General features: G+C 41.7%; 1 protein-coding gene across 3 annotated transcripts in view; it reads right to left on the reverse strand.

Moving 5' to 3' along the window:
- The window catches only part of Fars2 (phenylalanyl-tRNA synthetase 2, mitochondrial), a 415,828-nt gene that overhangs the window by 105,098 nt on the left and 282,930 nt on the right, over positions 1-27,800 (reverse strand). For all 3 annotated transcript variants that reach the window (XM_051194440.1, XM_051194441.1, XM_051194439.1), the window contains one exon: positions 20,255-20,406. In XM_051194440.1, the coding sequence (XP_051050397.1) occupies positions 20,255-20,406 (152 nt within the window). The remainder of the gene's footprint in view (positions 1-20,254; positions 20,407-27,800) is intronic.

The following is a 27,800-nucleotide window of genomic DNA, read 5'->3' on the forward strand; positions in this document are numbered from 1 at the left end:
ATTTAGAGTTTGTGAAATAGAACATTTATCTTAGGGGAAAGCGTGGGCACATTAAGTTCTCATCTGTGAAATGACAGAAGAGATAAGGTGACCGACCCTTCAAAGACCTCCAGAGTCCAAGCTAATGCCCTGGCTCTGAGGAGGAAGCCACATAGCTCCATATACCCCGACACATGGCACAGTGCCAAAAATGAAGGGTTCTGAAAGTGGCGTGCTGGTTGGCTGGCGAGCAGAATACAGTGATTTCAAGAGCCTTCTTAGGCACTGCTCTTACCTGACTGTTGGTAAACACTGAGCCACATGAAAAGACAGGAGAGCTGCTCTTAAATTATAACAGAATGTGGCCTTTCTCAGCCTTGGAGAGTTCTCTACAAGGCATTTATGCAAATGACCCAGGGGAGGGGCCCACTCCCTCTATTTAGGGAAGTAGACTTCTGATATTTGAAAATTCCCAAGAGTTCATATGTCTGAGAGGATTCCCGGGGGATTGTTTAAGTGTATGTTGTAAACACTGAGTGGGTAAATTAAAAATCATCTTAGGAGATGAGCCAGTCTTAGGAGAACAAGCGTGTAACCCAAGGACTTGCTGATAGGGGGAATCAACACAACGGTCTCAGGGACAGAAATGGGCCTGGGCATCCCCAGGATGTCTCTGCTATACTCCAGGGGTGTGGACTTGGGATGGATTAAGGCTTGGCGCTCCTCCCTAAGACACAGGGGACTTGAATGCTGGTTGGACCCCTGACTCCTCTACTTCCATCTGTCTGCTCCATCCTCTTCAGGTAGCTCTCCTTCTGCCCTGTTGCATCAGAAGGCAAAAAAATGATGGAAAATGTGCCTCTGTTAAGAAAAACATGGAGGATCTGGGGAGATGGCTCAGCTTGTTGGGCAATCACAACTAGAGTTAAGACCCCAGGACCCCACCTTATAAGTCAAGTTACCCACAGATGGTTGCAGCATCAGATGAGGAATACCATGTCTTCTTCTGGACTTGCAGTACACATAGGCATGTATATAGGCACTTGTGCCCATACACCCACATGTATATATGCTCACAAAGACGCATAAATAGAAGACAAAGTTTGAAGGAAGATGGAATCTTGGTTATCACTACTTGTTAAATTATCTTTTGGAGCTCAGGATCATAATCCAATGGGATGAGACTCAGGGTATAGAATAATTCAGGGCACAACATGTCTGTCATGGTCACTGCTCTTGGTAGGTGGGATAAACAGTTTCTAGACAGGAAAAAGCACTGTGCTTATTGAGGTCACCAAATGGTGGTCACCAGACAACCTGTCAGGCCACAGCTGTCAGAACTTAGAATTCTGAAGCCAATTTATCTCAATCCCATTATCATATGGATGGCATTTCTTCACATAGACTTTGACTTCCTTTCAAAAGTTATCATTTTATATCCAGCTGCACAAGGTATAATATCAGTAGGCAAAGGCAGGGCAACCTTGAGTTCAAGCCAGTATGAACTATATGGAAAGTTGCAAATAACCAAATCAAACAAAAAGTTGCCATTGTCCTGGACTTTATCCAGCATTCTAAATTCGAAATGATTTCAAATTCGGAATGCTCAAAAGGCTGAAATAAACTAAGAGCCATCTGAGGGGCCATATAGAAAACTACCACAGTAAAAGTTTCTTAATATATACACGAAGGAATAAAATCTAAATAAAATCATGAATTACAGAGACAAAGCCCCAATTAGACATCTCTTGCAACCAGTGCCACAAATTGGTTACATTTAATTAATTTTTGGGTCAAAGGGACCCCAATGGGAACTTCCAAACAATTCAGGCTTTTGAGCTCCATATTGGTTGCTCTCCACAAACTGACAGCAAGGCCTTATTGCTAAAGACAACACCTACATAACCCACCTACCACAGAGAAACCGAGCTGATGCCTAACTAGAGCCATCACCTCTACTGAATAATGTTCATGGTACTGGAAGGCACTCTGCAAGCTACCAGTGGAGAAGTGTAAATACCAATGCAGTGACAAACCCTTGACCTACAATGGTGACCTGCCTGCATGACACGCTGGCTCAACGGTGGCACACAGTTGTGGGAGTAGCCAACGACTATCTGATTAGATTTAAGGATCACCCCATGAGATGAAGCCCATGCCTAACAATGCTTGGGTGGCTAAGAACCTGGGATTAGATAGGACATGGACTAAGAGAAAACCAAACAATACTATTTCACTAAAGAAATACAGCAACATAAATGACTGCTAACAGCATTATATTCTGTTATACCTGTAGATCAGTGTCTTGCCTGGCTATCATCAGAAAAGCTTCCACCTGCTGTATAGAGGGACAAATTGTTCAAAACTGGACAATGTGTACAGAATAAGAAATCTTGAAATACTCAATCTTAAGTGGGATGTCTCCATAAAATCCCTCCCCACAGTACTCAGAGAACTTTGCAGAAGAGGCAATGAGAGCCAATTGGGATGGGAACCACCAAGGAAACAAGGAAACCCAGAATGGCTGATACACACAATGACTCATAGGGACACTGGCAGCATGCACAGGGTCTTCAAAGGTCCAAGCCAGATGGAGTCCCAAAAGTATGAATAGAGAAGTAGACATACTCTCCAATCCCTAACCAAGATGCTATCTCCAACTGACAACCATTTGTAAAGGAAAATTTAGTTTTCACCAATGGAATCTCCCTTATAAACCACATTCAAGGGCAGGCCTCATGCCCAGCAGTAGACTGCCAGCTAAAAACAAACTCAATAGTATTTTGGGAAGGCTTTTTGTTTATTTTGTTTTGTTTGTCTTATAATGCTTTGGGCATTTTTTTTCTTTTTCTTTTGGTTTTTAACTGAACTGGCCTTTCGCTTATACATATGGTTTCCAATTTTGTGTTTTTATGGGTTTCTCTCTCTCTCTCTCTCTCTCTCTCTCTCTGTGCTTCTTTTGCTGTTTGTCTTTTTCTTTTTTTCTGTTTGTTTTGTCCTATTCTTCTTCTTCTTTTTAATCTTTCTGTTTGTTTTCTAAAGATTTGGGGGGTAGAGTTGGGAGGGTCAGGAGGTGGAGAGGATATGGAAAGAGATGAAGGGGAAAAAAAACCATGATCAGAATATATCCTATAAAAAAAAACTACTTTGAATCGAAAAGTGCACTAAATCAAAAGGAAGGAAGAAAGGAAAGAAGAGAGAGAGAGAGAGAGAGAGAGAGAGAGAGAGAGAGAGAGAGAGAGAGAGAAAACAATAATCAGGCATGAGGGCATATGCCTAGCTCTAGGGTGGCTGACGAAGGATTTCAGTTCTAGGCCAGCCTGAGCTACTTGATGAAGGCCTGTCGCAAACAAGCAACCCAGTCCATTACATGTCCTTAAAACTCTATTTCAAAGCATTGCTATTTGTAAGTCAGTAGAACAATACCGTTTTAAAACAAATGGTTAGTAGTTGATGTCTTAGCAATCACTTTACCATGAGCTACATTTTAGAACAGCAATAGATAATGACAAAATAGTGTAATATCTTGACAGTGATTGATAACCCTTGTTCTACAGATAGTGACAGCAGCAACTACTTGGCATTCACTCACATTATCAAACGAACTGCTCACTGAATTCGGAATCTGACCACAGAGAGACTGCAGGTCCCTGAGCTAATGAGTCACTATGGGGCAGACATTGGGCCTGAACTGAAATGAGAAACAAAGGCCCAAGGCTCATGCTGTGGGCACTCCCCCCCCCCCCCAGGCAAACCTGCCCAGTCTCCAGTGATAGTTTCTTCCATTCCTTCCAGGACACGTAGTCAGGCTGCAGAGATCATCTAACACTGCCCTGCAGAGTGGTGCTGGCTGCAGGTGCTGCTGGGGTCACCCAGTGCTTTTCTTCTATTGTATGTTCCCCTCAGAAGCATGCCACCCACACGGTTACTGTGCTTCCAGAAAGAAATAGACATGGATTTCCCTATAGTATTACAGAAGTCTGGCTCACAGATCTAAGGCCACAGATTGCATTTCCTTATCATTCTCTTGTCCTGCTTTATCCTTTCCTTCATTCCAGAACAGCTCTTGAGAAAGTGAATTACCAGTGAAGCAAATTGGTGCCTATTTTGAATAAGAGCTCTACAAGAAATGATCAGAACTTTGCTATATTTGGAAGTCACTCACCCTGGCTTCAAATTTGTTTTCCCCAGAAGAAAGTCTCCTGTAGGATTTTTATCACTGCCATCAGTATTTAATGCTTATTGGGTACTGGTGTACCATAGCCACAACTTTGCAAATGCCTCTTAGTCCTGAGCAGTAACACCTTTCCTTTCTTTCAGGGCTCAATAGGATCAGACAGACTACAACAAAGGTCATGCAGTGAAGCTATGTGGCCAGGTTAAGTCCCACTACAATGGTGGATTCCCAGGAACTTAGCTAATATCCACTGGGTCAAGGGAACAATCATGTGTTGCCCTCTGTCACCTTTGGCAGCACGGTAGCCTCATTAAAGGGTCTAGGGAATTGCTCCGGGACCACTCTGGTATGAAGTGAGAGTGAGGTGTCTTTTGGCAAGGACTAGAACACACAGAGACCAAGGGAGACAAACCTGTTGTACATACAAGCTGGTCCCTGAAGTAGCTTTGAAAATGTCATGTGGGATAATTGGCTTTATGTCTCTTGTCAGAGATTCATTTATTGCAAATGGTTCATCTTATAAGTGGCAACTGCTTAATAAAATAAAAGTATGATATGCACATCTTAAGACACAGTGGCAAAGCCAAGATGAAACTGGGAATAAAGTTTAATAGTAACTTGAGAGAATGTTAAGAACTATCTCCATCTCTTGTGAATGAAGGAATTTCTACCTGTAAAAGCAATGGAATAAATGGATGAAAAATGTTTACTTGTGAAGATATAAAAATATCTCAATGCCTTGAACACCGTAAGGGAAATAAATGGTAGGAAACTACCTGAAACATAGATGGGAGGCATCAGTCTAGAATCTGGGCATATAATAACCTTATGATACTGGGTAAGAGATGCGATTGTTTGTATAGCTCCAACAGAAAAAAGTACAGACAAAAACATCACAAGTTAGGACAGGCAGAGCAGGTTCTACCTGGAGAGACTATGCTCCCAATGCCTCTGTCTTCCCATTGAATTTTAACAAGTAGAATTTCCAACTTTTATTTTTTAAATGGGAGGTAGGAAGAAAACCAGTGTTAAAAACACAATCCTAAGACTCCACTGATAAACAAATACAAAGTTTGGGGAAGATGTAGGTTGAGAGGGACAGTAGCAAGAGAGCGAGGTGGCATGGGGACACTTTCAGCATGTGGCCTGGGAAGCACAAGGGACACCAGTGCAGTGCAAGCAGGAGCTCTGAGGCGGGGTAGACTGTAGCTGCTTTTGCAGCCAGGGAGAGATGGGCAATCAGGTGGATGTGTTCATTTGTTTCAGGAAAGAAACCACTTTATTAGACATGAATCCCATGTTGACATCTGCAGATCTAAGGTAGACATAGTGAAATGTACTGGAAACAGTGTCAGAATGGTTGACTGCTATCCTTTAAAAACTATGTGCTTATGAGTATAACTGACTTGTTAGTTTTAAATCGCAGCATGAAGTAAAAATGAAGTAAAAGTACTGTTTAAACTGGCACATGTGAGTGATGACAGTTCCTAAATGCTTGCCTTGAGCACATCAGCACATCTGCCTCTTGACCAGCACAGTGTACACCCACAGGCCTGACCAGAGGGCTAGTACCCAAGCTCTAAGGTGACAGCCTGGAAAATGGTCATATTCAGAAAATAAATGGATGTCTAGGCAATGCTCAGAAGCTGCTGGTTCAAATTTGTGAGACATTTGTCCTCTTGAAAGAATCTGGAATCACTTTTGAAGGTTAGGGGGACCTTGAGTTTGGGTTTGGATTAACAATGGAAATTTTTCATCTTGAATATCTATATTGATCTCCTTTATTCATACAGTACTAAGAATAGCACATATTCACTCCAGTCTTCTCAAGAATTTGATCTTTCTAATATTGCAGGTATATTCCAGAATCAGACATTGTATAACATTATTTCGGATTTAAGCAGGTTCATGAGCAGTAGGAATCCCAAAACTAAGATGTAGGAATCCCCAAACTAAGATGTTCTATGAAGAAATACCACTTCAATCTCGGTGAGAAAAGTTTATATTCACTCTCTTCTATTCCCCACTCCTTCCTTTCCTGAGGTCTTTCTCTCATCTTGGGGAGGTGTTTTTTGGCTGGAGAAGTGAGCAGAGGTCAGGCCTAACCTCAAGAACCACATGTACTTGGTATTGTGTTTCATTTTGGTTCCTAAGACCTGGAGGTGACAATTCCACACAGCAGGTACAAAGACCCCTGCCACGTAAAGCCATAGGGAAGAAATGTGCAATTTTCACAAGATTGGTTTTTTCATTTTGAGAAATTCTGATTAAAGTATGGTTCAAATTCCATCCATATTTGTATTTGAATGCCATCCTTTTTAAGCGTTAGGAATTGGGCTTAATGAACAATGAGACTTAGGTGGGTCACCTCAGGGCTAGGAAGTTGTTCTCTCTCTCGAAGACTCATTGTATTTAATGTAGTATACATGTCTGTGCAATTATGTGTGCCTATTGCCCGGAGAGGCCAGAGGAGGCACTGGATCCCTAGGGACTGGTACTAGAGTTATAGATAGCTGTCAAGTATCATGCATGTATGGAACTCAGGTCCTCTGCAAGAACATTTGGTAGTGCTCTTAAGGGTGAACTCTATCTCCATCACAACAGTCATTCTTTGAAAAATTTAAACAGGTGTTCATTGTGTGTGTATGGGGGGTGGGGGTGTGTGCACGCATGTGCACATGCATGCACCATGGTGGGTACGTGAAGGTCAGAGGACAACTTGAGGAGTCATTTCTCGCCTTTCACTGAGTAGGTTCCGGGTACTGAATACAGGCTCTCAAGTTTGCCAAGAAGTACTTTCACCCAGTGAGCCATCTTGCTTAGAGTTCTCATCTCTAGTCTAACCAGTAATTCATGCCCAGAAGGGGACTGTAGATCCACCAGCTGTGCTGTCCTACTCCTTGCATGAGCTGTACAAGAACGGAAAATAAAAACAGGAATGACAGGAAAAGGAAAAAGTTCCCACAGCATTCTTTCATGATATTTAACTAAGAAGAGGCAGGTCTACTTTCCAGTAAGAATACACTAGCTCACAAAACACTGGACACACACACACACACACACACACACACACACACACACACACACACACCAAGAATCCTGTCATCATCATTTGGGGAAGTGAAGGCACAATGTGCGGTGTGTGTCTGAGTATACGAACCCTCACCTCAGAGCATTTCTGTCAGTAGTCGGAGCGCTGAGGACCTCAGTGGCAGAGCCTTGCCATCATGTCTGCACTCTAACTGCAGGAGGGAGGAATCTTGGAGGATGGTTATCCCCCAGCTTCTGTTCATTCATTCACAGTTTCTCTCTACCCTCTGTTCACACTGATGATTCCAGAGTCCTTCTTCCTTCTGATTTTCCTAGCCAGATATACACAAGGCCCTTGGGTCTTTCCTGGAGGACTAGTTGTTCAGTCAGCATGGTTTACAACCTGCCTCTCTCAGGAGCTCTGGTGCCCACTTACCCAGATTCAGGAAGTCCAGAAAAACCAGGACATCATTCCTTCTTCTGTTTTCACTTTACTTTCAAACACCGTTCTCCTGGTCACACAATCAGAAGATACTTAGGTCCATCACTTCTCTATCTTCCTTGAATGGCTTGACTTTCCTATGGGATTTCATCTAAATATTCTTCCAGTCAGATTCCACAGGACCTGACCCTGTCTAGGCACACACTCTTTTCTCATCCAGTCTCTTAAAAAACAGATTTTGATTTTAATTATATGATGTGTGTGTGTCTACATGTTGATATGTGCATGTGAGTGCAATGCCATGGAAGCCAGAGAAGGACATTGGTTCCTCTATAACTGCAGGCACAGGTGGCTTGTGAACTGCTGATGTGGACACAGGGTACTGAACTTGGATGCTCTTGCAAGAATGGGTACATGCTTTGAACTCTTGAGCCATCTCTCCAGGCACTCACTCAGATTCTTGAGGTGTGCCCCAATATGGTGTGGTGGTATCTGCTTATAACTGCAGGAGGACCTCAGTGAGTCTGAGGCCCATCTGGACAGTCTAAGGAGTGCTGGTCTTAAACAAACAAACAAACAAACAAACACACACGCACAGTTAGGTTGTGCCCTACATTAAATTACTCCTGATGGTGTAAAATGTTTTTGTTTTCCCCTCAGATTGTACATTGCCCCCAAGTGACTCTATTTTACAAACAGACTTTGAGGAAGAAGGACAGCTTTGCACCTGGGTGGACACACAAATAGGACCATCTGTTTGGCATGGTACATGACTTATTTCTGGGAGTAAAAAATGGTTGTGTTCTGTATGTTTATAATGGTGAATTTTGACTGTAGGGGCATACTGGCATATTAAAACTGTATCAGAAAAACCAAGCCCAGGAACTTATCAGGCATACCAGATTAAGGAAAGTGTCTAAATCCTTAACTTGCACTAAATAAAAAAGTAGATACCTACTACTAAGATGACATGGCACTTTCCTGCTCAGTCATCTGACCCCCAGTAAATATGTCACAGACCACGTACATCAAGAACCAATATGTCAGTCAAGGACCAACAGGTAGAAAATTAAAACCTGTCCCTGCTGTTAACACAGCCTACTCAGCTGCTGCCTGCTTGTTCTTCTGTTTGCCCATCAGGACCCGCCTTTCATCCAATCAGTGGTTGCAGCTTTGAACCTGGTCTTGCCCTTTCACCTTGAGGTGGGGCTCATCTTAGTCTCTGCCCAGACTACAGCAGGTTCTTTTGAGAGAGCTGATTTGGGTTCCTTATCTTAGCAATACAGTTCCATTACATGTCTATCAGCACTCCTGAAATCTCTTAAAATTCTACAGTTGCACTTTTATCATGCATGCACACACACACACACACATACTCTCTCTCTGTATATATATGTATATATGTATGTATGTATGCATATATATACATGTGTGTGTGTGCACACGCGCGTGTGCTACAGAATGGGTATAGAGAGACAAAGGGATATATTTGTGTACTGTGTGACATGTGATAAAAGTAAATATAATAGAAATTAAGACAGAAATGTGTTTACCTTGACCAGATTTAAAAAGCAAGTGGGGTTATCAGGCAAACTGCTGCCTGTAAAAGTAGCTTACATTGTAAATTTGTTATTCAGTACATTCTGACATCATGGAAAGACACAAGAATGTTTTTCTGTTTCTGGAATAGTATGTTTAAAACAATAAATAACAAACCAGTCAGACCAACAGACATCCCTCAACTTGTTTCCCAGCCTCAAGTCTTCATGGCCAATAATGTTCTGAAAGGAAGGACAGGCAATCCTTTAAAAAGGCAAGTAAATTAGATTAACAACTTTCCCGCTTTTCTACTGGATAAGCTAACAGTTTTGTGAGGGAAAACAAGTCTTCTCTAGAGGCTTGAATGCATCCCTAAGAGGTCATATGTTAGGGTCTTATCCTCCAGTTCATAGTTGATGGCATCTGGAGGTGGGGCCTTTTGGAAGTGTAGTAGTTAAACTTGGTTGTCAATTTGATATAGCTGGGAAGAGGAGACCTCAACTGAAATATTGCCACCACCAGATTGGCTCGGTGGTGGCATTTTCTTGATGGGTAATGAATAGAGGAGGACATAACTCAGTGTGAGCAATGCCACCCTGGGTAGGGGGTCCTGGGTGGAGCAAGCCAGAAAGCAGCATTCCTCCATGGCTTCTGCATTAAGTTCCTTCCTTGGATTCCTTAGAGGATGTACTGTAACCCTTAAAACTAAAGAAACCCTTTCCTGCCCCAGACTATTTGTGATCAGAGTTTTATCACAGTGACAGAGAAGCAACCTCGGACAGGAAATAATGGTGGGCAGAGGAGGTGTGGAAGGAGGGGTCCCACAGTGGGATTATGGCTCTGTGAGGAGTCAAGAGCCAGTATGATCCTCCTTCCCTTGTGCTATGATACAGCAAGAAGGCCCTTGCCAGATGTTGGCACTGTGCTCTTGGAATTCCCAGACTCACTGTGTCATAAGTGGATCACGCACAGATCATTATATTCCTTTCAAGTGGCAGGAAGGGACAGGGGTATCCTCCAACTCCTTCTGAACTTTTAGCTGTTTCCCTGCACATCTCCATGCTTGTGTGATGTCTCTCACATTTCTGTCTTTCTCTCTTACACATTCTGTTCAGTCTGCCTGGGATTGGGGGGCTGGTAGAGGGCGGCGTTTCCACTTTAAACCCCAGTTGTCCTCAAGATTCAGCTGAATCATGACCTGCAAAAGTCACTTGAGGATTTAAGATAGAGCAAGGTGCCACCCTTTCTTGAAACAACGGTGTTTGCTTGTTTATGGCCTTCCTTAACTTTCCCTGAGGACTGGAGCAGGGCTGAAGGTTATCCCATAGAATCCTTTGGCAAACACTGATGTGCTAGGGAGACCAGGAACTGAGGGACTAAGTTAACTATTTCAATTTGGCCTTCTGTATGTAGGTGATGGGATAGGTCCTTTCATGTGGAGGTGATGGGATGGCTCCCTTGTGGAATGCTGGAAAGGAGCAGCATGGGGAAAGAAGGAAGAAAGGTAAAAACCAGTGTCCAAGCTAAAAATAGTTCCTTAGAATGGCTTTCGAGGCCATCTGAAGCACAATGAATGTCCTTGTGCCCCTGGAGCAGCACTGCAGTACAAAAACAGAAAAGGAAGGGGACAGGTGAGTTCAAAGGCAGACCTTGCTGCCTCTGGCCATCTCTGCGGTATTGCATGCTGTCATTTTCAAGGGACACAACTTCTGACAAGTTTTCTGCACCCAGGGCTTTCCTAAGATTGGCAGACTACTTATTATTATTTTATTACTATTATTATAATCTTTACAAAAGATTGCTAAGGAAACTTTAAGTTTGGATAGGACTCTCACTTGGTTCTGTTGCAAGATCAGGAATGACTAGCAAATTAGAGAAGTTATCCTGCCTGCCTCTATACACAGAATTTTGTCAGCCCAGAACCCAGGGAATAGCCACAATGGGCGCACAGCTCTGCTGGTCAGTAACGAGGCCACTTTGCAAAGGTTTGTTTTCCTCTCCCTGTTTAAAAAAAATCCACTCCAGCTGCAGGGAGAAGGCACATCACTGGATGGACAGTTTTATTTCAAGTCCGGTTGCTCTCCTCACTCCCAGGGCTTACAGTCATATGGAGCTGGCTGACAAACCCAGGTCTCCCAGCTATCACAGGAGTGTTTAAAAGTTACTGTTCTTGTTTGTTTGTGTTAAACAATAATAGATAATTATTTCAGTGCATTCCATACACATAGCTCTATTTTAAAGCAACTACTTGAGGAAAATATCACTTATAATAGCAGATGAGGAAATAAAAGCTCAGAACAGAATATTATACATATGAGGTTCAGGACTTGATCTACAGCATCCAACTATGTGTTCTACTTCTACTGAACACAGCACCTCTGCTTCTATTAAACACATCATACACTAGGAACTCTGATGGGAGATGTCATTCTGTAAATATGTTTCTCTTACTGGTTAATGAATAAAGCATTGTTGGCCAATAGATAAGCAAGAGAAGTGGGACTAGAAGACAAGGAGGATTGAAGGAAGTAGTAGGGAGGAGATTCAAGATGGAGGACCTACAGGGTAGTAGGCTGGCTATTTCTCTCCGGTAAGATGAGACCACATGGAAATACTTCGACTAGCCGATAAGCAACTAGTAACTGGCCAACAGAATTATATCTAATACAGAGTCTCAGTGTATTAATTAGGGCTGCTGCCACAGTGGGTCCAGGCCAGCAGGGAAAGCCTACTGGTAACATGGGTGTGGTGGCACACACCTTTAATTCCAGCACTCGGGAGATAGAGGCAAGCAAATCTCTGTGATTTCAAAGTAAACTTGGTATACAGAGTTAATTCCAGGACAAATAAAAGTTACACAGAGAAACCCTGTGTAATAGAAGTAGAAGAAGTAGAGTAATAAAAAAGCCACGTAAAGATGGAAAGCACAGAGAGAATCTGGATACTGTATGGTTTTATATTGTCTTTGTATCATTTGACTACTGAGGAAATAACAACTGTTAAAAGAAATGCTGCTGGATTAATTCAATTTATATATTTTAAAAATGCTTTGACTCCAAAATTTAAGTCTAAGGACAGGTTACTGGGGAAAAGGATTTCTATTTTTGTTCCCACAGAAAATGAAAAGCTGTGGATTCCTTCCAGACTAATGTGGTTTGATCAAGCCAGACCCCCTGAAACAGCGTCCCAGGTGATCTAATATTCAAAACACTTGGGACAAGGCAGCCTTAAAGACTACAGCCAGGATTTCTCATCTTATTAGGATCCCCATGACAGCGCCTCCTACTAGCAGGAAGCATTTTGGAAAGAACGATGCCCAAATTCCCAAATATTGTTTATAAATGTTTGTTTTCATTTAAATGGGTTTGTTTATAAATGGTTAATGACCACAACCAATATCTTTAAAGGTAAAAAGGAGATTATGGTATAGATACAAATACTTTGTTTTGGAATGGATTTTCATTTATTGATACAAATTTAAGGTCAATTTTGTGATATGTATATTTCTCCTCATTTAGGTATTTTGTTTATGTAGCTCATTTAAAAATATAATGTATAATTTAGTACAGATTTTAGATAGTTACCTATGATAGTCAAAACTTATAGTTAAACTAGTTAGGATTTCTAGATATATAGAGATGTATTTAAGATGAATAGGCATTCTTCAAACCTTTCAAGGACCTACAGAATATGGCATTTAAAATGATTTAGGGTTTTTCTTAACAGTGAGACATAACTTCTCCTGGCAACACTACCGGTGTCAGAAAGGAAGATGGATATTAAAGAAACACGTTATAGAGTTTGCTTCCAATATGGCAAGACCAGCCATTTGGATAAGATACTGCTCTTGTCTGGACTGTTTGACTTTATGCTGTATAAACTGGACATGCAGGACCCACAGGAAAGTGACTGCTGATACAAGATGGACATTGCTACAGGATCCCTGCTTCATGGAAGAGTCTGCCAGACAGTCTTCAGGACACAGAGAAAAATGATTGATAAACTGCCACTACAAATGGACAGTTTAAAGTTTCCTGCTTTGCTGAAGAGTCTGCCAGACACACTATGGCCTATGGGCTGAAGATGAAACATTACAGAAGAACTTCAGATACCTGACTAGGTAGTGAGATGTCTCTGTTATTTCTAGAGTTTATAAATTATCCTTCTGTGGTCTTTGATGGAATTGAATACAGATTGTTATGGTTATAGTTTTCCTTAGCTAAGATTAAAAATAAATTATATATAAGACTTTAGACTCACAAAGAAGAATAGATGATAGAATATTTTCTTTAAATCTTACTAAATGTTAACAGACTAAATATTGTTGGCTGTGGTTTTTATTTGATAACTGTTTTGTGATATATTTTGCTATACTAAGGTTAAAACCCTTCTTTTTATTTTATACAGAAAAGAGGAGATGATGGGAGATGTCATTCTGTAAATATGTTTCTCTTATTGGTTAATGAATAAAGCACTGTTGGCCAATAGGAAAGCAAGATAGGTGGGACTAGGAGACAAGGAGGATTGGAGGAAGTAGTAGGGAGGAGATTCAAGATGGAGGACCTACAGGGTAATATGCTGGGCTATTTCTCTCCAGTAAGATGAGACCATGTGGAACTACTTAGACTAATAGAAATGGGTTAATATTTAAGACAGAGCTAGCCGATAAGAAACTAGTAACTGACCAACAGAATTATATCTAATACAGAGTCTCAGTGTGTTATTTGATAGGGCTGGCTTGGCTGTGGGACCAGACCGGCAGGGAAAAACTACTCATAACAGAACTCTTCTAAGAAAGAAGATTAATCATCCAGTCATCAAGCACATTCATTGAGGATAGTAAGGTTCTTGACACCATTATAAAGAAGGTGGAAGCGAGCTACTCTGGCCTTAGTTTATTTTTGCTGCTATAACAAAATACCTTAGCCTGGGAAATTCATAAATAATGAAAGTAATTCCTCACATTTCTGGCAAGTATGAGATGAAGATGGCAGCAGATCTGGTGTCTGGTGAAGACTTGTGTTGCTGGCTCTGTAGAGGCTCCTCTTACACACTCTCACAGGGCTGGAGGGACAGAAGGATAACAGGACCAAGACTGTGTCCTCACATGATGGACAAGAAGCACAGGACAGGCAGCTCTGAATCCTCCCCTAGGAGGGCAAGAACTCCATCCATGAGGAAAGACCTCATGCTCACCCACTTCTCTAAAGGCCCACCCTCAGTACCAGCACAGTGGTGATTTGATATAATGCTGTTGGCCAGGTACTAGTTTCTTATGGGCTAGCTCTGTCTAATTATTAACCCATTTCTATGTATTTCCACCTGGTCTTACCAGCGAGAGGCAGCTGGTGGTTCTGCCTTCTCCAGCCTCTCCATCTTGACTCCTCCTTACTCCTTCCTCTTTCCTCCTTGTGTCCCAGTCCCTCCTATCTTCCTTTCCTATTGGCCAACAGTGCTTTATTCATTAACCAGTATGAGAAACATATACAGAATGACATCTCCCATCAGGTTTCAGAAAGACAAAAGCATTCCATACATAGTGTCTACTGCACAGTAGCCTTCAAGGAGCTCTCACCCTAAAACTGCACCATGTAAATAAAGAGTCAGAGATGGGAGTGAACAGTGTGAAGCTGTCCCAGGGTCTGCACATGAGCAATCCGACAGGGAAGGGAGGCAGCACTTAAGCATTGGTCTGGAAAACAACTTTACTGTCAGCCCTTCTACTTGAAATTGTGTCGAAGAATACAAAACAGCAGTGCCGTTTGATGAGTGTTCCTTAACAAGCCCAACACTGGCTTGGTGGCCTCATTGTGGTCATCCACAGACTGCGTAGAGCCCCAGAAGGCAGCCCGATCAAAGCACTCTAGCACTCTGCCCCAAGGTGGTGGTGGTGAACTGAACCACTAGTTGAGTTATGGCTCTTTCCAAAAGCCACCCTGGAATAATGGAGAGGACTGTGCAGGGAAATCTGTGGGCCATGAGGAAGATGGGTGAACATGCATGTGTGAAGTAGGGGAGCTGAAGACAGGCCTGTTGAGAAAAGGGAGAAAAGTGATGGAGTCAAGGTACCCAGATTTGAAGGGTTTCTGCCCTTTAGAACTGCTCGGCCTCAGTTCCCAAGAGCCTGCAGTTCAGATTCCCAAGTAAATCCTTAAATACATTCCTACTGTTCCAAGATAGCCAGGCTGCCACCCGGGGAAGCACTTCTCCCAGTGAAGATGACAGTGTTTGGGTACACCCTCTAAGACAATTTAGTAAGTGAAATGGCAGGTCAGGAAGAGAGATACAATCTCTAGGAAGACAAGAAAAAAAGTGACACCCATCTTGAGTGAGTCACAGGACAAAATTTATCCCTCTAGCATCACAGCTCTCACCAACAAGGTTCAGAAGACTCCATAACAACCACACGAACAGTGGCAGTACTGCAGTCTCAGAGAGACATGTCTACAAGCAAAACCAGTGTGGGGACATCGGGTGTCTGCTGCAGATACCTGAATTTTTAACGACATGCACTTCTTGAGTGTCACCCCAAAAATGTAAGAAACAACATTTTAATTTTAATTCTCTCAAAAACACATTCTAAACTCAACCCAAATCATCCTATTTTAGGCAATTTTGTTTTATAATTTGTCTCTATACTTCACAACAACCTGCTGCCACCTCCAAACTGAGTGTGAGCCTGGAGAAAATGGTCTAGTTTTCCCAGCTTCTCTTTACTCTCTCATGCCCCTGGCTAGAAATATTTTGAACAATTGTGTCACATAAGAAAATAAACTTGGCACTATGCACCTTAAAGCTGCATGAATTCAGAGGCTAAAGATGACTGACGCCTCCTAAGAGAGCTGAAGGCACATATAAGATGACTTACAATTTGCCTTCCTTAGACAGGACATGCCTGGAGAGCAACAATCTACAGAGGCCCAGACAGCAACCCTAGGATGGCATTTGTTGTTAGGTTAAACTTTTGAACTACAGAGTTCTCTTAGTAGATTAAGTGGCCCAGAGAGGAAGTCACAGTGACCCTCTGGAAGGAGGTTCTGAGTGACCAGCTACAATCAAATGCCATTTTCTCCTAAGCTGTGCATCCATCTTCCTGCAGGGGACAGACTGTTATCTGTAATTGAGATAAAATTGCTCCATTCACTGAACATTATGAAATTAGCCCCATATTCAGTAGATTATGTTTCCCTCAGACATCCTGAGATGTGCTCTTGTTCAAAACACAATACACAATTTAACACTTGTTTATCTCAGAGAGGATCGTTCGTGCTTCTCCCATGCTGGTGTGTGTTGGGAGTCAGGCAGAGGAAGGGGCCAGGCTCCTTTGTAGCATCGTCACTAATGTCTGCAGAGAGCGCTCTCAAGGTTGGCACCAGCAAGTTCAGTCTATGCAGCCATTCACTCCCCACCCAGCCAGGGAGCTTCAGATTAGTAGAGGGGGTGGGGTGTAGGATGCCAAGGGGGTCTTTCATGGGAAGAGGGGTGCAGGATGCTCAGGGGGTCTTCCGTGGGAAGAGGGGGTGCAAGATGATCAGGAAAGACAACCTTCCAGGTCAGGGCTGCCAGACTCAGAGTGGAGTATTGAGTATTCCAGGCCAGATCTGACTTCTAGTGGGGCCCGAGGCACAGCTAGGCCTGGGCATGTACATTTTTATCTAAGGCTGTACTTACAGTGGCAGTCAGGTAGTTTGGAGGGACAAGAAAGCCTACAAAATGAAAATTCTTAACAGTCTTGATATTAAGTGGAGAAAGAATGATGACCCTGCCCTCAAGAATGCTTGAGAATTACTCCACAGTGAGCAGCACAGTTAAAGAACATCTTTCCTCAGACGTGTTCCTCAGTGTTGTGGTCTAGGTTTGACTTTGGATATGAAGAACAAACACCTATATTCAATAAGCTGCCTCACTTCCCCTATAGATCTAGGGCTGAGGCAACACTCCCCGGAGCCAGGGTTTGGGCTTCTATGGCACTGCTCTCCTGACAGCTTCACGCCTTGCTACAAAACAGCTGTTAGAGCACCAGACATCGCATTTCAGCCAGGCATCTTAGTAAAGTTAGGAGGTAAGCAGCCCATACAGGTTCCCAAAGTGGAAATCAAGTGGAAAGCCAAATGTATAAGACATGTAATGTCGTATCTTAAAAGATCTCAACAAATAGCTTTGCTTTTACTGGAGTGTTGAGGTTAATAATCTGAAGTACAAAGTATCAGTAAATGTCCATTGTGAGATGAACAAGAGTACTTCTGTTTTGAACAAGATGAAGCTGGACCTGGCAATGTGAGTTTGTGATTCTAACGACTCAGGAGGTGCTAAGATAGGAAGATCTAAATACAAGTTTGCCTGAACTAGAGTGAATTCAAAGCCAATCTGGCAACTTAGTGAGACTTCATATCAACATAAAAAGCAAGAACAAGTAAAGAGACACAGCTCAGTGGTAGAGTGGCGACTGTGAGTGAGAGTGAGGCCTTGGGTTCACACTCCAGTACTACAAAGAGTTGGTTCTTGGGAGTAGATGTGAAGAAAGCCTTGCTGTCTTGCTGGTAACAAGTTGCAGTGAAGAAGGACCTGAGTGCCCCCTCCCTGCCCCCACCAAATCCCAACCTCCCCTGCCAAGCTTGAGCTAGCACTTGGTCTAGGAAAGCCAATGCATTCAAATGAGTGACAAAAAGGCAATCAAATTTCTACCACATGGTCATCAATCAAAATAGAGTGAAAGGAAATGAAGAAAGTGGTAGAAAAGCTGACTAGTAAGAAAAGCTGAGACAGAAGACTGTAGCCACTGGAGCTCAGATCATTTCTGACTAAATATTTGGCAGTGACTTGCTAAAACCAAGTGAAGCAATTTCTCTGTTAAGGAGGGTGATAGAGCAGACATAGGGAAGTTGGGCAGTGGTGGCACCCACCTTTAATCCAAGTACTCAAGAGGCAGAGGTAGGCAGATTTCCAAGTTCAAGGCCATCCTGGTCTACAAAGTGAATTCCAGGATAGCCAAGTCTACACAGAGAAATCCTGTCTTGAAAAACAAAACACAAAACAACAACAACAAAAAAGAAAAACTAGACACAAGGAGGAGATGATGAGATTAAGACTAGGGGAACAGGATGCGAGCTCTCAGGATATCACAGAGGGGAAAGCAGTAACTGAAGATGGGTTACGGATGTATGGACAGTAGGAGGGATAGAAAAGACATACCTAGGGCTAGAGAATATCATAGTAAGGAGGCCTATCAGGTGAAGTGAAAATAAAGAGATCTAAAAGATGAGAGAAAAATAATAGGAACAGAGTCAGATAAAGCATGTTCTCAGAACAAACCTTAAAGATATAATGTAAGAAAGCTCCCCTAAAGCAAAAGCAGAGTTTTCTGAAAGATCGCACATCAGGAAGAGAAGGTTCCCACTGAGGGGTATCCTGATCTAGCAAGCCAACTTTTAGACAACAAAAGAATCCTTTAGGACAAAAAGAAAAAGTGCTCAAGTGTGGCCTTAGAGCTTTCTTTATACCAAGTCAAACTCAAGACATCAAGAGATTAACACTACACATCATGTCTGACACACGTGACACTCTTTTATGTATAAGCAGACTTCCAGTTTTGAAAACACACAGGGTCACAAGATACTGTTTCCACAAGTCTTTGAGCAAACGTTGCCCTTGACAATAAACTTTAGGATGTTTAAATAGTGGGAGAGATGAGGCAAGAGCTAGAAGTGAGAGGACCAAATACCTTCATCTAGGAAAGAAAGAGTTAAAAACAAAACAAGAAGTACAGAGAGGGAACATGCTTAGCATGGAGGAGAGTGGAAGTGGAAGGGCGACCACATGGGAAGGACACATGTGTGAAGAGCAGGTGTGGGCAGGGGGGCTGTTAGGTCAGATGCCCTGGCCAGCCAGTCTCCGCAGCTGGGAGTCAAGAAGGATCTTTGGAGAAGGATGAGACAGAAAGGTGAACATCTCTCCATCTCTCCTGCTCACATACTTCCAATCAGGCTTTGCACCCTCTGGCCCTGCTTGAGTCTGTGGATACACCTCTATCTAAGACTCACCTCTATTTATTTACTTCCCTCTAGAGCCTCTAGTCACATGTCTTCACTGCCTTCAGCATCGTGCATGTGTCATTGTCCCACCAACAAAGGATTCTATTTGATTTCTATTTTGTTATATAGAGTTTTTTTTTTCTATTTTTTAAAAAAATCTTTTGAGACAGGGTCTCATCATGCAGTCCAGTCTGTCCTTGAACTCAAAGCAATCCTCTTGCCTCAGTTTACCAAGTGCTATGACTATAGGCATGAGCTATCATGTCTGGCTTTCAAGTCTCCTTTCTGGAATGTTCTCTTCCCATTCCTAGACAGCTCACCATACTGCATTCTCCATCCTTCTTTTATTTTTTAAACTTTGGGACAGGATCTTATTAGTTTCCTAACCTGTCCTTGAACTCACTTTATAGCTCAAACTGACTTTGAACTTGCAATCCTCCTGCTTTGATCTCTGAAGCAGCTGGGATATTACAGACAGGCACCAATAGGCCACTGCTCATTGTGTTCATCTGCTCACCTTCAAAGTCTTCAAGAGCTGATGCAATCCCACAGCTGGCATCAGCGCTTTGATTGATTGATAGTGTGTTTTCCCTCATTACACTGCAAATGTGTGTAGTTATTTATTTAATACGTGCCCCTTCCACAAGACAACAAACTCAGAGAAGACACTATTTGGAGCACACTGAGTATGAGGGCCAACAGTGGATCTTGTGTGGAAAATGAAATGTGTACTAAGGTTTCCTTCACAGACTTCCTTTCCATATCTTCAGCTCTGCACCAGAAGGGTGATGTGACTAGAAACTACTTTGTAAATAAAGGACCTTTCTAACATTCTGCTTCATGTACTTTCTTTACCAAGGCAGAAAAGGATAAGAATGCATTTTAGGAAATCTTCTGAGAGAACTGACACAAGTTTTCACACACACCCTCCCTTCTAGTATGAAATTCAGAAGACATGTGTCTTGGCATGATGGGTTACAGCGAAACTCTGTTGTAAGTCTCCAGGTCCCATTTGTCACACAGACAAGGGATAAAATCAGAAAACTTTTCACTTACTTTGGATGTTCAAATTTGTCTATAAGATCAACCTTTTCCACCAGGTCTCCCCCAACTGTTCGGACGATGTCATAGAAATCATTCTCCATGTAATTCTCAGAGGGCAGCCAGAATGAAATGTCATTGAACACAGCGGGGTACTTGCTAAGAGGCTAACAAAATGGGAGGAGAAAAGACACACTTGTTAGTTGGTAAGAATGCATTTTTTTATGGAAGGTTTCAGTTATGCAATTAGGAAATATTTGTAAAACATTAGTTTAAATTTTCACAAACAAAATGAATTTAGAAGGAAATTCTAGTTTGAATGCTAAAGATTCTTACCACATTCATGTGTAACACTACCATAATATTATATTTTCTTTGTCACTAATGGTCAATTTACTAAAAAAGTAATTTGGATGTATTGTATTTCAGGTTTTTTTTTTTTTATTTGAACACTCCAGAAAAAAGTTCAAACCTAATTAACAATGGATTAATTAAGTTCTTGTGGTACTTTCAGGAAGCCATCTTACTAGGGAAATAAGGGCTTGTCAAAACTGAGATTTTAATTAGTAAAGCCATTCTTTGTTATAATTTCTAATTATTAAAACCAGGGCTTACATTATTTAGATATTATTCTTTAATTATGCCTTAAAATGTGATAAACACAAATATGCCATTTCCCCCATTTCGCTCCACTTATTCTTGGTTTAATAGTTCAGTTTTTCATCATATTAAGTATTTAAAATTAGCTATGTATACTTTGAAGATGTTGCATTGGTATTCATGCCTATATGCATGTACCATAATTACATGTAGAGACACACACATACAGACTTTAGTCTAAGTAATGCCACAATGAGAAACCCTGCAGCGAGTAACTAGGAAATGTTACAAAAATACCTGGTAAATCTGTACGTCTGCTGGATGGGCAGATGTATAAACTGACTTATGCTAAAGCTGGTATTACTACAAACCCTTTGGTGAATCACTGATTAGAAGAAATGTAAAATTTTTAAATGGCCTAATCTCTGAAGAGCTAAAGACTCATACATAAGTGATTATTGAACTTGAATTATCAATAAAGTTGTCAAACAAATGAGTCAGTTTGGAACACACATTTCAAACAACTGTGACAAAGCTTCAGTGTGGCTGCTCTCTGCAGAATCCCCTGTGCCCTGAGAAGCTCCCATGCTTCCCCCGCCCTAGAGGGAAGGCAGGATAGTGTGGTAAACAACAACACTGCTAAAATGAAAGTCATAGTTGTTTCTGCCGCGGTTTATCAAACATGGCGTCAGCTATTTTACCGCCAGCACTGAGAGCTGTGTTTACTGTCTTGGTCTGCATGCTGCCAGTTTGGAAATGTGGTCACTGTCATTGCCAGCTCTCATACACACCAATAAATTGTTAGCAGTGCTTTTTTAAAGTCGTGCGGTTTTTTTGCCGCTTATGCTGAGTCAGGAAATCTCCCTTAAAGGAGCCGTGCAATTATCTGCTTGTTTCTCGCAAAGCAGAGTCCAACCGAGAAAAATGCTGCTACCAAGAAACCTTGCTTGTGTCTGTTCTTTTGTTTTTAAACCCTTTTTTAAGCTTTTTTAAAATTTTAAGTGGAAGTTCTTATTAGCCACGTGGGCGCTGCCATTATGAATATATGTTTCTCACATAGGTTAATGAATAAAGCACTGTTGGCCAACAGAAAAGGAAGGTAGGAGGGACTAGGAGACAAGGAGGAAAGAGGAAGGAGGAGTCAACACGGAGAGTCTGGAGAGAGCAGGACGCCGACTCTCGGTAAGATGAGACCACATGGAAATACACAGATTAATAGGAATGGGTTAATAATTAAGACAGAGCTAGCCGATAAGAAACTAGTAACTGGCCAACAGCATTATATCAAATACAGAGTCTCTATGTGTTAATTGTGGCTGGCGCAGCAGCGGGACAAGACTAGGCGGTGGGCAGAAAAAACCCAATTCCTTACATATGGCGCCCACGTGGCTAATAAGAAGAGAAATGGGAAAGGTACCCAACAAAGCATCTGGTCAAGCCAATATAGTGACAGAATGCCTCTCTGCAGATACTTAAAATATACAGATTACAATAAATAATTGTTTCAAAACCTATGCACTTAAAAATAACAACGCACACAACTAACTGCTTTGTGATCTTTTTAGAAGCTAAGAAACAAGCAGTATAAAGTATAAGGTTAACTAAGCGGAGTTTGAAGATTGGTACTGCCAACTTGACAGAATCTAAAATCACCAGTGAGAATGGCCTCTGTGCATCTGTGGAAAATGACCTTCATTGTGTTACATAAGAAGACCTGCTAGTGTGGGCAGGGCTAGTCCTGTCCCTCGGCTTTGATCCTGGGCTCTATAAAATGCAGAGAGCAGCTGTTCACAGTGCTCTTGACTGTGGATTTGATGGGAGCAGCTGCTTCAAGTTCCCTCCTCCTTGACTTCTTGAAGGATGTATCCTTGAAGGGTGAGCCCACGCAGACCCTTCCTGCCTTAAGTTGTTTTGTCAAGGTATTCTATCACAGCAACAGCAAAGGGAGCATTTATTTTACTAACTGGCAGGTATCAATGGGACACCTAGTGTTTTTCAACAGGAGTTCAACTCTGCTTTGTAAATAATGATATTTGCAGAGCCATGAGTCTCAAGGTAGAGTACTTGTTTAAAAATATAGTTAAAAAACTATAAAAGAAAAGAAAAGAAAAGAAAAGAAAAAAAAATCACTAGATTGAGTTCTAAAAGTTAAAAGGATTCCTAAAAGCTTCTATCTTTGCTGGCTTCTCCACATTCGAAACTAACAATAGTTGCTCAAAAAACATGAATTGAACATATAATGTCAGCTCATGACAGAAAATCCACACTGTGGATTGAATGAAGCTACTTTTCAAATCTTAGAATAAAAAATTAGACTGGTCATTATATGGCTTATCAACTGTTTAAGGTAAAGGAACTCTCTGTATATAAAGCATTTTACAGGACAGAGTAGACGGTAAGCTCAACAAAGTTTACGAGGTTTAAAGACAAGATCAGACCAGCACAGTACAATTCCTAAGAATACTGTCCACCAATTTATGCTGTCTTCACAACTTTAGTAAAAACAGTTAAAATGCAGTTACAAGAATGCCAAGGAAGTATTTTTCTAAAATTACAGGAGTGATTTCAAGCCCAAAATAATTAATATGCAAAGAAAAACAACCTATGATTATTTCATAAGGAGGAAGTATTTGATAAATTCATTATTAATTCATTATAAAGGAAAACAAGAGGCAAATTAGAAACAGAAGGCAACTTCCTTTACCAAAGTAGGTTTCTTCTAAAAACTGGCAGCACACAGCATCTCCAAAAGTTAAAGGCAAGAATAAGACAGCACCTCTCACCACGCCCTGTCACATGGCAGATCACACACAGCAGTAAATAATTAAAACAGGCTGGGGAAATGGCTCAGTAGCTAATGCTCCTTCAGTACAAGCACAAAAATGCTGGGAGGGTGTGTCAGCCCCGGGATCTAGCTTGGTGGAGCCAGGACCCAGGGCAAGCTGACTAGTAAGACTAGCCACATTGGAGAGCTCTGGGTTTCTTTTAGACACCCCGACTCAATAAATAAGTTGGAGGAGTGATGGAGGGTGAATCCAGTCATCAATCCCAGGCCTGCACATGCAAAACCATTCATACACACAAATACACACACACAAAAAAAATGGAAAAGTCTAAAAAAAGAAACAAATTAAAAGCTATGAAATGAATTTCAAGAGGCAAGACACTGTGACACGGAGTTGGCCTTTTACATAGTTAATTAAAGACACACACTAGTATTGCATTCATGATACAAACTTGCTCATCCTTATATGGTGGCTGCTATTTCTAATGGGCTTGGAACAAAATCCTTGCTATTAGACAATTATTGTTCTGCCAATTATGGATGCTTAGAATGTCTAAGAATGCTGTTCAACCCTTATTGGTGCAGAGCAAGGAGGTCCAAGAGTTGTATGCTTTCCTGGCCGCAGGCTTGACTACTTAGTACCTCTTGTGCTCATGTTGACTCTGTCCTCTAGGATACCATGCTTTCCCCATCTCTGCAGCTTAGCATCCTGACAAATGCCCCTTGAACTCTTGCTGAATCCACTGTGCTCTAGGGTCCATGTCCACCTTCCAATTCCCAGTACAGTGTGAAGTCTGAGGTAGCCATTCTTCATGCTATCTGGGCTACATGAGCTCAGCTTCTAAAGAGGATGCTGTTTCCCTCCTTACTTTCTTTGAGACAGCAAAGCATCAGAACACACTTTCTAACTTCTGCTCCAAGCCCATTTACCTTACCCCACGTTTTTCCTCATCAAAGGAGTCATCTAGGGATGTAGTCCCCAGACTTGGGGGAGTCAAGAGATCAATTTCCAGACAGCAGATATTATTAAATGAATGGGACATAAATGAAAATGTGAGTTTTTTTAATTTCAATTATTTTGTCTCTATTTTTTTTTTTTAATATAGTTTCATCTGTAGCTAGGGAGCCGCCAAACTTGAGAACCTCTGTTTCTCAGCTTTGAGTGCAGGCATGCACTAAAGTAAGCCTAGCTTAATTTCTTTTATCTTCTTGTTTCACTGTTTTCCATCCATTCTCTTTCTATATGAAAGAATAATTCACACCTTGAAGGCTTTCTTGCCCATAAGTGAGAAAGTGAGAACACGTGTCTCTAAACCTCTTTTTTTCTTTTTTTTTCTGAGACAGGGTTTCTCTGTGGCTTTGGAGCCTATCCTGGAACTAGCACTTGTAGACTAGGCTGGTCTCAAACTTACAGAGATCCACCTGCCTCTGCCTCCCAAGTGCTGGGATGCACCACCACAGCCCGGTATCTCTAAACCTCTTTAGATATACTGAACAGCTTAATATGATATTTTCATTGTTCAGTTTGAAGTATATGTATTTTATATCACTATTTTTAATTTACATGACAATAAATTCTCTTAGCTTTCAAATACATTCATTTAAATACCTATATCTATTATAAAATATATTTATGTAAGTATAAATATAGATACATTTCTGTCCTGGGGATCAAATCCCAGCTATCATGGAACTATCTTCTGGCTTTAAAAATAACCCTATTGCTAATTTCAAATTTAATTGCATTGACATTGAAAAACAGACAATAATTATTCCTGGTTTTGTTGAAACTTGCTCTATAACTCAGATCATGGTCAAGTCTGCACATGTTTTCAGTGTGCTTTAAGACTTGACCAGCTTCATTTGGGCATGGAGTTCTACGTACGCATGCATGCACGCATGCACGGAGCTCCTCCTCTTCATTGCATATTTCAAAGCTACATTCCTTTCATACTTTATGTGCTGGAGTTATCCTGACCTATCAGTTTCCAATAACAGGTAGTAAGATTACCTACTATTGTCATTTCATAAACTTTTCATGGTAATTCTATCATCTTAATACATTTTCTTTTCATCTATGTTGTTAGGTACTTAACAGCTCATTGCATCATCAGTAGTTGAGAGAACCCCTGAGTGTGTTTTCCAGCACTCACATAGGTAGCTCATGATCACCTGCAACTCCAGCTCTAGGGATCTAACACCCTCTTTTTCCTCCACAGGAACCTGCACTCACATGTACATAGCTACACAGAGACATGTGCATATGAATAATTAAAAATAAAAATCTTTAAATTAACTTGAGTTGAGTAACTTCCTTTGTGTGTTTCTTTGAAAGGTAAAACTTGGGACAAACTGCCTTAGAGAACACAAGTTTTGGAAAGGAGTTGTTGAAGAAAATGAAGAGTTTTGTCTTATTTAGGAACTGAATAGAGGCACTAAGTTACTATACTTTAGACTGGATAAATAAAACATTTATTAGATCTTTAAGAATTTCACACATACAATGTGTTTTGATCATATTCCTCTTCTCCTCCTCCCATATATACCACTCCATCCTCCCAACTTTGTCCTCCCTCCCGGCCAGGTTGAGCTGCCCATATACTCATGGGTATAGGGTCATCCGCCAGAGTATGGCCAACCTATCAGGGGTCAAGCCCTTAAAGAAAACTGACTCTCCCTCCCCTAGAAGCCATTAACTGTGCATAGCTCCACAATTTGTGGTGAGCCTCATGAACTTCTCTACCCCCATTCCAGAATACGAACTGGCTTGGCCTTGTTTAGGCAGCTGTGAGTCCGTGAGTACATCCATCTGACATGTCCAAAAGGCATTGTCATTGCTGCCTTCCCTAACATTTGGCTCTTACCATTCTGGACCGTCTTCTGAGAAATTGAGTCTGGGGGAAAGGGAACTGATGTAGATGTGTCATTTGTGGTCAAGCATTGCACACATACTCTCTGCTCTCTGCTCTTGTGAGTTTGTGGCTGAGCATTGCATACACACACACTATGCTCTTTGACTAGTTGAGGGTCTTTGTGTTAACTACCATCACTTAAACAAACACCTGATGAGATTTGATATCTGCACTAATCTCCAGATGGACAGACAGATATGAATGTCCAGGGCAGGTTGATACTATGTCTGTATCCATGTTTACTTTTGCTGAAACACATTTCACAGCCTCTTCTGTCCCAGAGGGAAAACTATTAGAATGGCTTTTAAATTGATCAAACTGGAAGAAGGCAGACAAGGACAAAATGTGAATGCCCACACCGATCACAGCCTTGCTCCAGAGTATCATTGAGGAGCAATGGTGGAACACTATTCTCACCAAGGCTTGGCTGGCCACTGAGCTACACTGCTAGCTTGTATAGTACAGGACCTTGGAAGATACATGCAGTTGCTCCTGGGGAGAGATGGGGTGGGAACAACTGATTTGTTTCCTCAGCAGAATGGCAGGGATAGTGTTTGTGAACAAAAATGTCAGTCTGCTAACAGTGCAACATCTCAATAACAGAGAAGAAAACAAAGTGAGCAATAGCAAACATATGAACTACATGGAGGTTCTACATCATGAGGGCTTTCGTAACCCCGCCCTATGGCTTGCTCCTGGGTTCAGGGATATGAAGAGGGCATCTTGCTGCCTCTACTGAGAGTAAGTCCTCTCCCCCGAGGAAGCACTTCCCTGCCATTTTGTTCATATCCATGATGCTAACCTGCAAGCAATGTAAAACCCCCCAATCTCTCTAGGTGCTAACACCCTTCTTACATTTGTCCTTCTGTGACAAAATAGCTCAAATATTAGACAAATGAAGGATGCTTTGTTTTGACTCATAGTCTGAGCTTTTACTACAGGGTTGCTTGGCTCATTGTCTTTGGGCCTATGTAAGACAATATTAAGTCATGGCATGAAAAAGTGAAGAAATAAGCTGCCCACCTCATGGCAGCCAGGGAACAAAGACAGACAGGAAGGGATGAAGTCCCAGGATCTTTTTCAAGGATACTCTCCCACTACTTAACTTCTTCCCACTAGGTCTGACCTCCTAAAAACTATGTCCCAGAAGATCACTGGCTGGGGGCCACATCAGTGGCACCTGGGCCTTTGTACTGTTACCACAGAGCACGTGGTTTTCTCCTTTGCTCTCTTTCATGAATATCCTTGAACAGTTTTTTTTATT

Source organism: Phodopus roborovskii, unplaced genomic scaffold (assembly GCF_943737965.1).
Source record: "Phodopus roborovskii unplaced genomic scaffold, PHOROB, whole genome shotgun sequence".
Classification (NCBI taxonomy): domain Eukaryota; kingdom Metazoa; phylum Chordata; class Mammalia; order Rodentia; family Cricetidae; genus Phodopus; species Phodopus roborovskii.